The 15,779-nt window shown below is 63.6% G+C and overlaps 2 protein-coding genes and 1 long non-coding RNA gene across 11 annotated transcripts in view; 2 read left to right on the top strand and 1 right to left on the bottom strand.

Moving 5' to 3' along the window:
• The first annotated feature begins 4,902 nt into the window (after positions 1–4,902).
• Positions 4,903–10,993, top strand: SHISA4 (shisa family member 4). Its single transcript, XM_081038943.1, has 5 exons — positions 4,903–5,118; positions 5,457–5,628; positions 6,249–6,382; positions 6,906–7,022; positions 7,227–10,993. Exons 1-5 carry the CDS (start codon positions 5,073–5,075, stop codon positions 7,271–7,273), a joined length of 516 nt encoding a protein of 171 aa, XP_080895069.1. The 5' UTR covers positions 4,903–5,072; the 3' UTR covers positions 7,274–10,993.
• Positions 8,123–15,779, bottom strand: part of LMOD1 (leiomodin 1) — a 27,106-nt gene continuing 19,449 nt past the window's right edge. The window contains exons 2-3 of the mRNA XM_081038942.1: positions 11,479–13,132; positions 8,123–10,852 (exon numbers count right to left, since the gene is read on the bottom strand). Of these exons, the coding sequence (XP_080895068.1) occupies positions 10,635–10,852; positions 11,479–13,132 (1,872 nt within the window). The 3' untranslated portion in view covers positions 8,123–10,634. The remainder of the gene's footprint in view (positions 10,853–11,478; positions 13,133–15,779) is intronic.
• LOC308493140 overlaps positions 12,999–15,779 on the top strand; it is a 19,905-nt gene continuing 17,124 nt past the window's right edge. For 8 of the 9 annotated variants that reach the window (XR_013992639.1, XR_013992640.1, XR_013992641.1 and 5 more), the window contains exon 1: positions 12,999–14,002. This is a non-coding gene — a long non-coding RNA (uncharacterized lncRNA). The remainder of the gene's footprint in view (positions 14,003–15,779) is intronic. The other variant, XR_013992638.1, reaches the window with a different exon arrangement.

Raw genomic sequence — 15,779 nt, 5'->3', positions numbered from 1 at the left:
TCCGAGGAGTCTCAGCCCCTCTGCCTCTGTGCCCTTGAGAAGGAAGATGAAATACGGGAAGGCCTAGGTTGAAGCCATCCGGACCCCATGTGCCAGCTGCCCCAGCCACAGGCGACGCCAAGAACGGGTGCAGTCCCCTCGGTGTCTAAGGAGGTCCCTTCATTGGCAACTTAGTCTGCCATGGGTCCACAGGGTGTGTCAGGATAGAAATCAGACAGTGCCCCTCCCACACGGCAGTCTGAGGAAGCGGAATGGGAAGTGCGTTCACCTCTCCATTGTCAAAGAAAGGGCCCCGCCGTGGGGCTTCCCCGTGCACACGTCCATGGAAGCCTGAGGATTCTGGCCAGTGGTGTCCTTGTGTCCAGCTCCCGCGGGGGTGGGAGGCGGGCGGTCAGCGCTCGCTGCCAGCCAGCTCTGCGCCCAGGACAGCCTGTGCCTGAGTTGGGGAGTCCCTGATGGTGGAGAAGCATGGCGGGTCTGGCCCGCTGGCTGTCAGGAAGCCAGCCGGACCTCGAGACTCTGTCCGTAGTGACCGCAAGGCCGTGCGGAAGGTCCAGTGCTCACGGGCGAAGCAGCCCTCGGCTTTGGCACCGAAGCTGGGTCTCGTGCCGGCTGCACTGACTGCTGAGAGCCGGCGTGTGGGGCTCCCACACAGACTGGTACCCTCCTGGTTTCAGGGCAGGACCGGGCCTGAGGAATGGGTCCTCGTTGCGGTGGTGGGGGCACCCTGCCGTCGGACCCAGTGGTGTGCAGGTACTTCTTGTTTTTCCAGTGTGTGTCACATCGTCCCTCGTCACCAGTGCAGCAGGTGCAGTGTGGGTCGTGCCCACTGCTGACGAGGATGACTTCTGAGCAGGAAGAAGAGGTCTGCCCCAGGCCGTGGGACTGACCACGGGTGGTCTGGGCTCCTGGGTGTCTCCTGCATCTGGCTTCGTCCTGGAAGGGCAGGGTCGGGCGAGCGGGTTAGGAGTTGGCAAGCCGGGCGTGTGAGTGGCGCCCTGGGCTGCTCTGACACGTCACCGAAGAGCACCTGGAGGCCCGAAGTGACGGCCATGAGTCAGTAGAAGTGCCCCCAGAAGCTGGCCCCCGTTGGTAGTCACCCATCCGGGGAAAACCCCTCTCCACGGGTGGAGAGCAGATGGGAACCACACTCGGTCAGGATCCCAGTGGCACAGCAGCCAGGAGGAACTGTCGGTGACAGTCCCAAACCCGGATTCTCTGCCTGTGTCTGCTGGACTGCTGCAGCTGCAATGCCAGCCGTCTAACAGGGACCCCGTCTTCTAGTCGGGGGTTTGTGAGGAGGTGGGGAAGGGCAGCTTCACTGGTCTGCCTGGGGTTCGGGCTGCACCGGCTTCCCAGCCCGCCTGCCGCCTGTGGTTTGTACTGGAGCAAGAGCTGTGAGGGCCTGGCTGGGAGCCTCCGTGGTCCCTTCGAGTCGAGAGTTGCTGACACGACGTGATCACAGGTGGAGGGAGGAAGCTAGGGCGGTGACACCCCTCGCCTCCTTGGTGTCCCCATCTGTAGGACGCGGAACTTAGCACCCACCTCGGAGTAGCCTCAAGTGGTGAAGTGTCCCATCCCGTGTCCCCACCGGCCATAGCGGGGAGCCCTGGTGGCTCATGGCATTAGAGTGCTCAGTGCAGCTCGGCTGCTGCTGCAGAGTCAGGGTCTCGGTGACCGAGGGGAGGATAGGCCTCCCTGTCTGGGGAGCAGGGCAAGTGGGAGGGCGCCCGCCCCGCTGGGCTGACCCTGCCCCGTTCTGATTGGAAGTGACGGCGTATTGGTTCCCTTTGCTGAGCTTTCTCCTCCCCTGGTCCCAGGACAGCCCCACACTGGGCACCTCTGCAGCACGAGGGCAGACCTGGCGGCCGGCTGGGCCTGTGGGTCCTGTGGTGAAAGCCCGAGGTCTTGGAGGAAAAGGGGGAGAGGGGGAAAGGGGTCCCAGCAGACAAGGAGGGAACAGAAGTCCATGGGGTGTGGATGGTGGGAACTGTGCCATGAGTCTGGCAGGGCACCTGGAAACGACAGGACTTTCTAAGGAAATGGTGGTACGGGGTCCCTGGGCGTGGGGCAGAGAGCCGTGAGGACGGACGGCCTGCGGGGCTCGCCTCAGCCTCGCTGGGACCTTTCTGTGAGCCTGGGGAGGAGCCTGAGTCCTCTGTCCCGGGTTTACAAAAAGGTCCCCCAGTAAGACTGGTTCCTGCCCGGCCGGCACAGTGGAGATGGGCTGCGCTGACTCGGCCGCCAACGGGAAGAAGAAATGGTGTTTCTCCCGCCCTGGCCTTTGTGGCGTTGTGCGGGGCCTGTCCCTCAACCCAGGGCAGGTCCACAGGGCACCGGTTCCCGGCCAGCCCTCGCCCACTCAGGCATCCTAGTGGATCTGACTGAGCCATGGTCCCTTCCTGAGTGAGGAGCGGGGACCGGGGGCTGGGGGACCCATCGGCACAGCAGGCACCGTTCTCCAGCTAGTGGCTGAGCACGATCCCCAGCCAGACGGCCCTTTATCAGCGGGTGACTTGGCGAGTGTGATGAAAGACCTGGCCTCCATTCCCTAGGCCACCGACCAGGCTTGAAGTCAGCACATTGCTGGTTAAAGAGCGCTGCCCTGCGTGGGGCTGTTAGCTGTGACTGCTCCACTCCCAAGTCCACTGCTGTTCTCGGTGCCCAACCTGCCGTGACAGCAGCTCTTGCCAAGAAAGACCTGAGCCTCTGCAGATCCAGCAGCTCCCCTGTGCATGTGGCAAACAAACCCAGGAGGGAAGGGTGGGCGAGGGCTGAGGCGATATCCCTAAGCCCTTCCCGGGAGGGGGTGGGGACAGACGGGGACAGCTGTAAACAGCCTTCTTCCCCTCACCCCCAGATCCCAAAATAGCCCTGTCTGCCCCCCCTCCCCGCCCCCAGCTGGCAGGGCTGTAGACAGAGTAGGTGCCCTTCCGTGATCCCCTGGCTCCCTCTGCCCGCGGGCTGGGCTGGGTGGATAATCCGCTACCCTCCTCTCCACACGGGCTCCTGTCGGGAGTGAGGGCTGGGCACCAACGTTCCCCTGAGTGCGTGCGGTTTGCCAGGCGTAGCGTGGAGCGTTCTAGACCCAGCGTTTAGGTAGAGGCGGCGAGTGGAGAGGCACAGCCTGGGCCTCGAAGTCACAAAAGCCCATTTCAAGTTCCAGCTCTGAGCTGGAAAATTCACTATTTCCAGCCAGTTCCCTCTTCTACACAATGGGACATTCATCTGCGCCGTTAGCTGCGAGTGGGATTTCCAGGCACCCTGGGGAGCAGTCCGGGCCCAGTCCGTCTTCTGTGTCGTGTGGTCACAGATTAGCGTCTGCCTCCCGCTTTCTAGGACCCGTCCCCTCACGGGGGCCAGGAGACGGGCTTGGTGACAGGACCCTCCTGCATGCTCTTAACCTGGAGCAGGTACGTGAGGCCCTCCAAGCCTAAAGACGCCCACCACCAGCCAGGCCCGGCCTCTCGGGACTCAGGCCCACCTGGTGACAGCCCCAGGCACCAGTGGCCCACTAAGTGCCAGCTCTCCCCTCTGGCCTCGTCTGTCACCTCCTGTCCAAAGGCCTAGAATTTTTCAGTGAGAAAGTCACTGGTGCTGCTGCGAGCGACAGCCAGGGGTTGGAGGAAAAGAACAGGAAAGTAGTCAGAAAGGGGGACGTGTCAGGAGCTCTGTTTAGCTTGGTTTTGTTTTAATGGGAGACACTCGAGGTTTTGTGGGGAAGGAGAAGGTAAAGGCCCTGAAGAGAAGGGACAGTGAGGACAGGATGGACCCCACGGGTCCACGTGGGCCCTGGCGGGTCCGCCCGCCCCGGAGGCATTTAGCCAACAGCAGTTCCTAGGCCAGGGCTGGGTGGCAAGTGACCCACGGCTGCCTGGTCCCTGCGTCCATGGCACACCGTCTAGGGGTGGTGGCTTGAGAGACGTCCCCCGGTGCCCTCTGCACTTCCAATGTGCTGCATGAGAAGTTAGACACCCCCCACCATCAGACCAGCAGCCACCTCCTGGTGCAGGAGCTGAGCCTGTGCCCCCGGGCGGGGTACCAGCGCCCTTGGGCCCAGGACGGGCAGCTCGTCTGTGACTCTCTTCCCCTAAGCTATTCAGGTTGTGGGGTCCCCTCACCTAGAACCCCCGGAACTCGTCCACAGCTCCTGCTGTTGGGCCCAGGGACGCACTGTTGCCCCTGCCGTCTGGCTGGTCAGCTGAGCGAGTCCTGTAACTCTGGAGCCCTCCTCCCTCTCCCCAAAAAGCAGGGTGATGGCAGCGCATGCCCAGGGAACTGCAGGGTCTCAGATGAGGTACACGTCCTCGTGCTTTGGAAAGAGCTGTGTGTGGCCAGGAGTTAAGGCGGGTGTTTGATTCTCTCCGTAGCCTGGTCTGCGGGTTTGGGGCAGGCCCCCCGTGTAGCATGGGGCAGTCCCCAACACTCAGGTGCATTTGTAAGGCGATGGACCCCCCACCCTACAACACTATCTGCCCTGTGACCCCTGCCCTCTGCTCCCTGACCATGGAGTGTTTCTGCAGGACCGTTCTCTGAAAAGGGGGTGTCTGCCTGGATGGGTCACAGGTGGCCAGCAGCCTGTCATCCCACTAGTGAGGCCATAGGCTGGTACATGCCAGCACTGCCCACTGGAGGGGGAAGGGGCCATCTCAGGAAGCCAGCGCAGCTGGCAGGGTCCAGGCCTGTGGGCACAGTGGGGACACAGCTGCCTGCCTTTCAATGGGTGCCTGTGTTCTGGGAGTAGAGCTGGGGTGACTCCAGGATGCCCCGGGCTGGACGTTGGGACACAGGAACGTCCAGCCCTGCCCCTCCAGGGTTGGCCACGTGCTTTGGCCTTGGCACCAGGATCAAGGCTTCTGGGATCTGCGAGCCTGATTGGGCGCAGCAGGGGGGTGAGGCATGGGCCTCAGCTCCCACGCAGGAGCCAGCGCTGAGCCGGGACAGGCACGGCCACGCGCGGGATTGTGAGCTCCGCATCTGGGAGCGTGGCCGGTGGGCGGGGTCACGGTGCTGGGACCTGTCAGTCCGGCCCCCAGAGACGAGCCTGCCCCGCAGCACCCCTGCCCCGCGCCATGCCGCTCGCTGTGACCGCCCTCCTGGTGCTGGGGGCCCCCGTGGGTAAGGGGCGGGAGCCAGGCCTCAGGTGGGCTGGGTGGAGGGGGAATCCTCGGTGCGGGGTCCCCAAGACCCTGGGGGTGCTGCGAGTCCACAGGGAGTGGGAGGGAGAGGACCGGAATCCGGGCCCTGGGAAGCTGACCCGGGGTCGGGGTCGGGCTGAGATCCTCAGGGTGGACACAAGAAGCAGCTCTCAGGTTCCAGCTTCCAGGGCTGGGGCGCACCGTAGGGAGGGGTGTACTGTGGGAGACCCCTGGAGGGACCCCGGGAAGGGGCCCAGGGGTTGGGGATACAGGCAGCTGGAGAAGCAGCCTGGTAGCCCTGACTCCCCGCCCTGCCAGTGCTGGCCGGTACCAGCTGCCTGGGGTACCTGGACGAGAACGGCTCCTGGCACCCGGGGTTCAGCTGCCCAGCCTTCACCTTCTGCTGTGGGACCTGCCATCGTCGGTACTGCTGTGGGGACCTGAACCTGCTGCTCTCCAAGTGGCAGCAAAAGCGCTGCCAGGGGCTCAGGTGGGCCGGCCGCGCCACTCCCCCGTCCTCCTCTCAGGCTGCCCTCCCTCCCGCCCTGCCTGGTCCACCCACATGCTGATGGGAACCCTGGGCTCCCACTTGGTGACGCAGCCAGGAGCAGCCTATCTGTGTGATGAGGTGCCTGGGTGGGCCGACTGTCCCAGGTCCTTCAGAGAGCCCTTCCCTTGGTCCTGTGAGACCCTGTGGAGTCAGGACTAGGGTCACAGCCCAGACTGCAGTGCAGTTTGTGGAAGACGCTGTGGCGTGAGGTGGGAGACTGGGGTCCATTCCCAGGCCACTTCTCCCTCGCTGTGGCCTCCGGTCATGGTGTCCTCTTTGTAAAATGAGGGCCCACTAGTATGAAACATGGGGTGGCTATGAGTTTGCACCGGGACCTAAGGACCATGCCTCTTGGTTCCACGGCACCTTCCAGTGCTACTGTGAGCTGCAAGTCCCCAGCACCCCACGCCAGCCTGGGGGCTGCACAGCCTCGTGGGAAGCGGGGCCCCCTCGGTCTCGCCCAGGTCCTGGCCAGAGCCCACAGGCCCCCAGGCCTCGGCTGCCTCATGCCCAGGCCCGTAGCAGTGCTGCCGTCTGAGGGGCCTGTTTTCTGCATCAAGCCCCAAGGCCGTGGCAGGCGTCGCCTCTGCTGTGGCCCTGTTTGTGGCCGTGGTCGTCACCAGCCTCTGCTGCTGCCTCTGCACTGGCTACCAGCTGCACCGCCGGTACCGGCAGCCGCACCGCCTCTTTGAAGGTAGGGGCCGTGCACGAGGGCCTGGGGCGGGGGGTGAGCCCGTGTGCACACGTGGGCCTCGCACTGTACGCTGCGCTCACACGCTAGTACTCAGACGCCAGTGTGCCGCCTTCCGTGGGGGGTGCATGCGAAGGACTCCCACGTGCAGGGCTGGCGCTGACTGGTGTGCTGCCCGAGTGTTGGCATGTGACTGCACATGCCCAGACCTGCTGACACCATATGGGAGAGCAGAGTGGCAGAGAAGGGCTGGGGGACCCCTGGGGGCCGCTCTGCTAGATTTCAGGCCGCTCCCCTGCAGCTGCCCTCTCCTCGCCCAGGTAGGACAGCCCCCTGGCTGTGCTGTCTGGCTCGCGGGGTCTCAGACCCGCTGGAAACCATGCTAAACACAGATGGGCCCTTGGAGGCTGCGCCATCCTCTGCACAGCTAAGAGGCCAGAGGGCAGGGCCCAGAGCTGGTCACCTGGGGCAGGAAGAGGAGGCGCCCGCTGGAGGTGGCGCTTTCAGTGCTGCTCCTTGTCCCCAGGCCAGGCCATTCCTATGACAGGCCCTGCAGCCCTTCAGCCTGGCTTCCTGTACCCACCCACTGGTCCTTCCCCGCACCCACTTTACCCGGCTGTGCCCCCTACACACAACCCTGCAGGTAAATGACCAGCCTGCAGCCCCTTGTCCCACCTGCTTCCACCCCTGCACTGGGACGCTGGGAAGTCCCCCGCCCCCTCTCTCACCCCAGCCCCCTCCCTCCAGCTGGAGACTTCCTGCTCCCCAGGCACCCTGCAGCCCGGGGCTGGGGATGGGGATACTTCACACCCTGCACACCCCTGACCCTCATCCCTCTTGCTTTCAGCTCCTCCCCCACAGATGCCACCACAGCCGTCCTACCCAGGAGCCTAAGGAGCCAGCACTGTGCCTGCTGCCCCTTCACTGATGGCTGTGTTACCGGCAGGGTCCCTCTGTTCAACAGGCCCAGGCCAAGCCCTGCCCTGCGCCTTCCTGGGGACCGAGCCCCAAAGACGTGGGACTTGGTCATGAATGAGGGCCGGTGGGCAGGGCTTGGGCTCGTGGATTGTTTGTGCCGGGGCCAGGGGAGGACATGAAAGCCTGGGTCACAGCCCCTGTTTCCTTATGGCCCCTCTGCTCCCAGGATGCCTGCTGCTGCTGCTGTGGGCAGAAGCCCTGCTCTCAGCCACCCCACTGGATTAAAGCTGTAAGGACGCAGCTCACTGCGGGCAGCTGCCCATCCCTGAAGTAGGGACCAGGGGCAGGGCTGGAGCAAGCGCCACCTTCACCGCACCATAGGCAGGGCCACCGCAGGCTGAGAGCGCTCGGGTCTGGTTTCCACTGCCAATGAGGTGGGTTCTGCTCCACTGGGAAGAGGGCACCCATATGTACCACAGAGCTTGCTGCGGGCTGTCACCCTTTGGGGCCACATAGATTGTGTTTGGCCCCGTGACTCTCTGACCTTATGTATGTCTCTGAAGGTCCCCAGGTCTCAGTTTGCTCACCTGCAGAATGGGTCTGTCATGAGGGTGGAATACACATGTGAACTTGTCCTTCCTCCCTCATCAGAGGGCCCAGGACACACTGGTGCAAGGTGCTTGTCACCTGCCTTGGATCCTCGGGACCCCAGCAGGTCACCTCCCTGAGGCCCATGTCAGTGCCCACCACTGGGAGCTAGCTTCCTGTGTGCCCCCTGCCGGCTATCCGGGGACACCAGGACTTGTTGGGCGACAGAGCCAGGGAAAGGAGTGTACAGGTTTTAATTCAAGTGGGGAAAGTGCCACTGTACAAAGCACCGCCAGCCAGCCACTTCCTGTCCCGCCTGTCCCCCGCCCTCGGTTTCCTCCTCTCTCCACCACAGGCCCCCACTCCTGGCCCCCAGGGTTGCCTCAGGCCTCTGGGCTCCTGCTAGTTCTGGGGCCACAGCTGCAAATCCACCTTCTCTCTGAAGGTGGGGGCAAGAGGTGGGAGCTGGGGCCACAGGTGTCCTGGCTCCACACTCAGGAGAGGGCTTCCGCGGGTCATCCCAAGGTTGGGAGCCCCATCTCCTCTCTCTCCTGAAGCTGGGAGGTGCAGGAGGTTTGCAGGATAGGTTTTCAGAGTCTCTCGGGATCACCCTGCTTCTCAGCTAGTGCCGCTGAAAACCAGGCTGCCCCCCAGGCCAGGCGGGTAGAGGATGGGAGCAGCAGTGGGGGTCTCCGGGATGGGGGTCTGCGTGGTGTACGTGGGTCCTGCCTCCCAGGGAGGGGCCGGGACCCTGAGAGGAGGTGTGGGAGATGAGCACTGCATCGCCGGAAGGCGGAAGGCGGGGTTCAGGTGCAGGCAGGGGTCCTGGGTGCATGGGGGCCGGAGGGAGCTGAGGAGGCAGCCCGAAAGCACCCACTGGGGGGGCCGAGGGATAAAGGAAGGGAGGGGAAGCTCACCGCTAGGGGCGGATGGAGGCCCTGTCACCAGCCCTGGCCGAAGAGGGTTGGGGACCCGTGTGGGAAAGGTGGCAACCCGTGACACGCAGGCTCGGGGACCTCGGGGGTCCAGAAGCGCGGTGGGTGGTGCCCGCATCCAGACTCTATGCTTCTTAGAAAAGGCCCCTTGTGGGACTGTGACCGTGGTCCGGCCTGGAGCCCGGGGAGGGCGGGCGGGGCGGGAGACCAAGGGGACCTCGCTGGGTGCGCGGAGGGCACCCCGGTCGGCAGGGGCCTGCGCCTGGCCCGTCACCAGGTGGCGCTGCGCTCCCGCATCAGGTCGCGGGTGGGGGGGACACGTCTTCCGTGTCGGGCGGTGCCCCCTCGTCGCTGGTGGACAGTAGGAAGTGCTGTGCTTTTCTCGGTCTGTGTAAGTTTCTCTCTCGTTTGCTGGAAAAGGCTTCCTAAGGTGGCACGTGCTGCGGCAGCCTTAGGACTTGGAGATTGCGGCTGCGTCCGTCTCCCGGCAGCCAGGTGAGGAGGGACACCTGAGCTGCCCTGTCATTGGCGGGTGTGTGATCACGGCCCTGCCAGTGAGAGCCTCATCTGCGAAGTGGAGGGATGCTGTCCCCCCCTCCGAGCTGCAAGGTCAGCTGCAGCAAACCAAAGCCCGCAGCCAACGCGAGCACGGGCAGACAGGGCAAGTGGAAGCTGGCACCCTTGAGGACCCTCTCCTGGGGACAGCAGGGGCTGAGGCTGTGCCTGGCACCTGAGCTCTGTTCCCACGGCTAGCCTGCCCTCTGTTTTTGGCCAGACCTAACACGACAATCCTGCTTCCTAGGAGGGGTCCAGCCTGTACCCCAAAGATGGTGCCACTGCTGTGCTCCCTGCAAGTGACCCAGACCCAAAGTGGCAATGCCCCAGTGCTGCGGGGTGCCAGCACCTTTAAGCTTTCAAACCAGAAGGATGCCCATGATGTACCCCAAGAAGGTGTGGGGGCTCCCTCTGGTCAGGGCTGGCCAACCACCAGGGCAGGGAGTGGGCTCAGTGAGTAGGGGCCAAGGGTGCTGCTCCCCAAATGGTCACCTTGCTTCTCTGCCCACTTCCTGGGCTGCTGTTGGGAGCTGGCCGTGAGCCCACAGTCAGGGAGTCATGGAATGAGCACCCCCGGAGCGTGCTGATATCAAACCTTCCGGGCCCTGGGCCCCACTCGCCGTCACCCCTGAGGGCGGCCCCAGGCGGCAGGACTGACGGGCTCTAGGCTGTCCCCACACTGTTCTTTCTGCGGAGGTGAACTTGTTTCATGGCCAAGTCGGGGGGCAGGCTGGGAACCTGAGTTTCTAGAATCCTCCAGGGAGCCCGTCTGGACCCTCACACAGTACAGAGGTGGGCACAACCACACAGCTCAAGGCTTGTATATATTACCAACATCTATGGGAAACAGACACAGCCGTTCACACAACAGCAGGTGGCTGTGGGGCAAATGTCGCTTTGGCATCAAACCTCCGGGTCCAGCTGCTGTCTGTGGCTCTCCTCCCCCTGGAACGCACGCCCGCCAGCCCTGTGCAGGGGCGTCGTGGCCTGGGAGGGGTTTGAGGCCCTCCTCCCTCACCCCCTGGCCTCCCACCTCTCAGTGTCTGCCACTGCCCTGCACAGAAGCCACCAGCCCACAGCTTTGCCCAAGGGCTCCTCAGAGGCCTGAATCCTGGCCCAGGGGGGCAGCGGAGCTGGGCTGGTGACATCCCTGCGGCACATCTTCCCTGGATCAGCTTGGGCAGCTTGCCAGCTACGGGGGCCCCGGGCATGCCATCTTCTCAGTGATGGGCTAAAAGGACTCTTCTTGTCCAGAAACTTCAGCTCCAGGTAGAGAAGAAATGCTCGGAGAGCCTCAGGAATAAGGAAGGGGACGCAAGAAGAGATGCCGCCCTCCTTGAGCACGGCCCAGCAGGGCCATGGTAGCGGTCAGCAGTGGTGGCGCGGGGGTCTGTGCAGCCCTGGGAGGCGAGGCCTGGGCCTTCGCGGCCATGGAGGGTGGCACCCATTCCTACTGCAGCAGTTTGGGCACTTCCACCTGTAAGGGCAAAGGGAAGACCAGTTAGGGGAGGGAGCTCCTGGCACCTCCCTCTTCTGGGGGAGCAGACACCTCAGCCCGTGTCTGGGGCGTGAATAAACGAGGTGCTGACACAGGCGCCATTTTTCCTTTTCTGTGAAAGCTGGCTGCCATCAGTGACCACTGCGAGCGATTACGGTTGGGGCTGTCCTTCATCTCTGGTGTGTAGCCCCAGCTGGCCATGGGCGCGGTCACCCAGGGAGGGGGGACTTTGGGGAGCAGGGCCCAGGAGGGCTGTGTGTGTGTGTGGGGGGGCTCCCAGACACTTTGGGGATAGGTGGTTGGATGGGTTTGCTGCCCAGGGAAGGAATGAAGCTGGGGGCAGGCGAGCTCCTGGAGGAGAAGCCAGTTTGGCTGTAGGTGGAGAAGGTGGGGCTGCAGTGAGAGGTGAAAGGAAGGTCCTGGAAGGGAGACTAGCTCCCTCTGAGGGCCATGCGTGCGTCTGTCTGGAGGCAGGAGGATGGACCCCATGACCCTGGGCGTGTGCTGCCTGCAGCCTGACGCAGCTCCCTCTGCACTGTGCCCTGCGGCCCCCTCCCCTGCAGCCCGGCCAGCCAGCCCTGCGGCCCCCTGCCCCCCACACCTACTTAACTTCTTGAGCTGCTTCAGGTTGCTGGAGCGGATGGCGGCCAGGAGCTGGTCGCGCGAGTTCTTCTCCTGGGCAGGGAGGACTTTGTCCCCCATCTTCCTCTGGGTGGCTGGTGACAGTGAGTTCCTCAGGCTCTCCATGATGAGCGGTGGGGCCAGGGGAGGTGGGGGTGGGGGGGGAGCGGCCGGAGCTCCCCCTTTCTTGGGCGAGTTCTTGGGGGAGGCCTTTGGCGATGGCTGCGGGGAGGGTTTGGGGGAGCCCTTGGCGGGGGCCCCGGCCTTGGGCACCCCCAGCAGAGCGGCCTTGTCGCCGCCGGCCTGCGCCTGCCGCTGCTCCTGCAGCCGCTTCTGGCGCTGCCTGTCCATGTTGCGGCTGAGCAGGCCGGTGACGGCCATGCGGGGCCCGGCCAGCTCGAAGTGGTAGCCCAGCTTGAGCAGCGTGCTGTTCTCCCGCAGCAGCTGCGCCATCTCCATCTCCGTCTTGCCGCCGCAGATGTGCCGCTGGTTGTGGAAGCGCAGCTCGGTGAGCGTGCTGTTCTGCAGCAGCGCGCGGAACACGGCCAGGATGCCGCGGCCCGTGATGTGGTTGGAGTCCAGGTTGAGGCTGGTGATGGTGCGGTTGGCCTTGAGCATGATGGCGATGGCGAAGGCCACGTGGTCGTCGGCGCGCGTGTTGGCGAGCGCGAACACCCGCACGGCCGTGTTGAACTCCAGCGCCTCGGCGAAGCGCACGAGCACCTCGGGCGTGATGCAGTCGGAGTTGTTGACGTTCACCTCCGTCAGCGCGGGGTCGTTGCTCCGCACCCGCTCCAGGGCCTCGTCGAACACGCCGGGCGCCGCCTCCTCCGGGCCCGGGGCCCCCTCTGCGGCCGCGCCCCGCCCCTGTCCCGTCGCCGGCGGCTGCGCCCCCGTCTGGCCTCCCTCCTGCGAGTCCCCTCCCTTCCCGTCCTTGTCTCGGCTCACACCCGTGCTCTTGTCGCCACCTCCCTCCTCCTCCTCCCCGGGGGCGGCCCTTGCGTCCCCCCTCGCGTCCCCCTTCGTGTCCCCCTTTACGTCCCCTTTCACGTCCCCCTTTGTGTCCCCCCTCGCGTCCCCTTTCGTGTCCCCCTTTACGTCCCCCTTCGCGTCCCCCCTCGCGTCCCCCTTTGTGTCCCCCTTTACGTCCCCTTTCACGTCCCCCTTTGCGTCCCCCCTCACGTCCCCCTTTGTGTCCCCCTTCACGTCCCCTTTCACGTCCCCCTTTGTGTCCCCCTTTGTGTCCCCCTTCACGTCCCCTTTCACGTCCCCCCTCAAGTCCCCCTTTGTGTCCCCCTTCATGTCCCTCTTCGTGTCCCCCCTCGCGTCCCCCCTCGTGTCCCCCTTCACGTCCCCTTTCACGTCCCCCTTCGCGTCCCTCCCGGCCTCTGTCTTGTCCACCGCAGCCCGGACCCGGCCCCTGTCAATGCCTCTGATGACTTTCTCCCCCTTGGGCTGCTCTGTGCCTTTGCCATCGGCATCATCTTTGTCCCTCGAGAAGCTTTTCTTCAACACCCCCTTGTTTGGCTTCCTCCCCGGGTCTGAGTCCTGTCTGGGGCCCAGGGCCTTTATGCTGCCATCTCTGCCCCTTTCCTCTCGGTTCTTGGCATCTGTCCTGGTCTCCACTTGCTTGCTTTCCTAAGAATTTAGAAAAGAAAAATAAACATGAGGAGCTGGCTGGACAGGGAGCGGAATGAGACAGGGGGTGTGCGGGAGCCCTTACATAACCGCCTGGGGCTTCCATCCACTGAGGACACCACAGAAGGAGGGGGCTCAGGCTGCAGACAACGGGCTGACATCACACCCAGAACCTCAGGCTCCTGAGACACCAGGCGGACACTTGGGGACGCAGTTCCCTCCAGGGTCCGTGGCTGGCTGGCACTGCCCTATTCTGCCCAGTGGTTTACAAGGAACATGGGCAAAAGGAAAATCACTAATTCTGGTTCTGGCTTTATTTAAAAGTTTTGACTTTGTGTCCATCACGGCTTTTTGCATTAAGTTTGATGTCCTACGATGTCCGTGAAAACAGCAGTCGTGGTGACCACTGAGCCCCCGCACTTGCTGCCCCAGCGGCCGGCAGTGCCCCATCCCGGCTGCTGCCTCAAGCGTAGGCCATGGGTTCTCAGACCCTGAGAAACTATTCTACAGCCAGAACCTGTCCAAAGGGAGAAGGTTGGAGGGGCCAAGACAGGGCTGCTGACATCTGTTTGAGCAGGTGGGGGCGTTTATACATGGTCTGCTCTCATCATCTCCCCGAAACACGAGGGGTGAGGGCACACCTGCCCCCCAAGGACGTGTGGCTTTCTGCAAACCCAGCGTTTCCCTTGTTTTTTAGTAGAAACTGTGCTAACAGGCCTGTCGGCGAGGAGCTCTGGGGCCCGCCCGGTCAGCCATCCTGTGACTCACTGAGAACAGGAGGATGGTCTGAGACCAGACACGAGGACACAACAGACACACCAGGGCCACCGGGACCTCAGGGGCGGCACGTCAGCGTGTCCTTCCCTAAAGGTGTGTAAGAGAAGAGACTGGCCTGCTAATCAGAAAGGCCTCCTCTTTCCAGAGTGCGGGGGGGCCTCCATCGCACCCTCTGGCCCAGAGGGCTCCTCGCCCCACCCTCCCAGAGAGGCCGGAGAGCTGCTGGGCGCTATGGAAACAGTTTGTACCTGAGCACAAACACATGGCCCTGGGGACCAGCCTGGGTTGTTTAGCAGCAGAAAGTCCTTGGCTGCTCTGCTGGAATCACAACAGGCGGCCAGGGGGCACAGGGCCTGGTGAGACAGGCCCTTGGAATGTGCCTCTCCCTCCCCCTCGCCCTGCCCGGGGCCTGGGCAGGGCCAGGGGCTCGTGGGGCTGTGGAGATGGACCAGGGGCACATGCGCCCCCCACGCCCCCCACGCTCACGCTGGCTCCAGAAGGGGCGGTGACTTGACTGTACCTTTATTTCTAAGACAGGAGGGAGGCTGTGCAGCAGGAGGCCTTGCTGAGGTCCCGATGGGCCCTTTTGCCCACAGGCCTGTGACCTGCCCGCCCTCCTTTCCCCAACCCCCAAGTTCAGCCGCCCACCCATGAATACTGCTGCCCTCTTGTCCTCCACTACCCAAATGTGTGTCCCGCAGGACTTCTCGGAGCCCACCAGGCACTGCCCGGCTGCCCCCTGAGGTTCCCACGCCGCTCACACAGGCCTTGCTCAGAAGACTGGGGCCCCAGAGAGATGAAAACGTAACCAATTTCTCCTTCCAGGAGAAGGGACTTCAGACCTCTCACAGCAGCAGCCAGCTAGTCGGGGGGCCTCCACTGACCCTCCCCCTTAGAGGTCATGCTGCCTGCCTGGCCTCCCCCAGGGGCCTGCGCCCGACTGCCCAGAGCACCCCGCACACCATCTCCTCCTCTCCTGGCCTGGCCCACCTCAGCTCAGGGCTCCCATCCAGAACCCCCCACATCAGGACTCAGTTTCCAGCTTTAACTCTCTCCTGCCCTCTCCCCTGTCCCGCTCTCAGGGTCTTTCCCAACCCTGGGGGATCTGCCACATGTCTGCTCTTGGGGAGGTGTGCCAACCCTTTAAAAAGAGCCTAATGAAAAACAGGCGGGGGTGTGGGGGGGCTGATTAATCATCGTTTTCCTCCAAACAGCCAGGAATGAGCAGGCTGGGCTGGCTTCCTGCCCAGAGCTCAGACACGTTGCCTTAAAAGGAGAAGGAGCCGGTCCTCGGCCAGTTGGGGCCAACTGCTTTGCTTCTAGGACTGGTTGTGCATGCACCCTGGTGACCCCCATGGGTCATTCCCGGCCTGTGTCCCTTTCCCTCGGGGTAGATATGACAAGGAACCTCCACCAAGCTCAGGCCACTGGCCAGTGATGACTTCCCCTTTGGGAAAGCTTCAGGATTAGGGGAGCGCAGCGGGGGTGGGGAGTTCCTGGGGAGGCAGGGGAGCCCTGTAAGTCTCTAACAACCTGTGACATGGCTCAAGGGGAGGGGCAGCTCCTTCCCCATGGCACATGGTGTGGCTCTGTGTTTGTCACTGGGTTAGGACCCAGGTGAAGGGTCTTAAGTCGGCTCCTATGGGCGGAAGGCAGCACCCTTGTCCCACCTCACGCCTCCCAGGCTGCTTCCGCTGGAAGTCTTACCTGATTGGACAGAGCATTTCACCACCTGCACCACCAAAGGGGCAGAGGAGAGAATGGTCTTCCTGTGCCTAAGGCCCCAAACATGAGCCCTTCTGAGGGCAAGGCCCCGGTGCCCTGCGAGCTCCCACTGGCCACCCCAGGTCCTCTTTTTGCCAGGAGCAGT

The sequence above is a fragment of the Rhinolophus hipposideros genome (assembly GCF_964194185.1).
Source record: "Rhinolophus hipposideros genome assembly, chromosome: 26".
Classification (NCBI taxonomy): domain Eukaryota; kingdom Metazoa; phylum Chordata; class Mammalia; order Chiroptera; family Rhinolophidae; genus Rhinolophus; species Rhinolophus hipposideros.
Note: the sequence above shows the minus strand (reverse complement) of the source record. Positions and strands in the feature narration are given on the sequence as shown.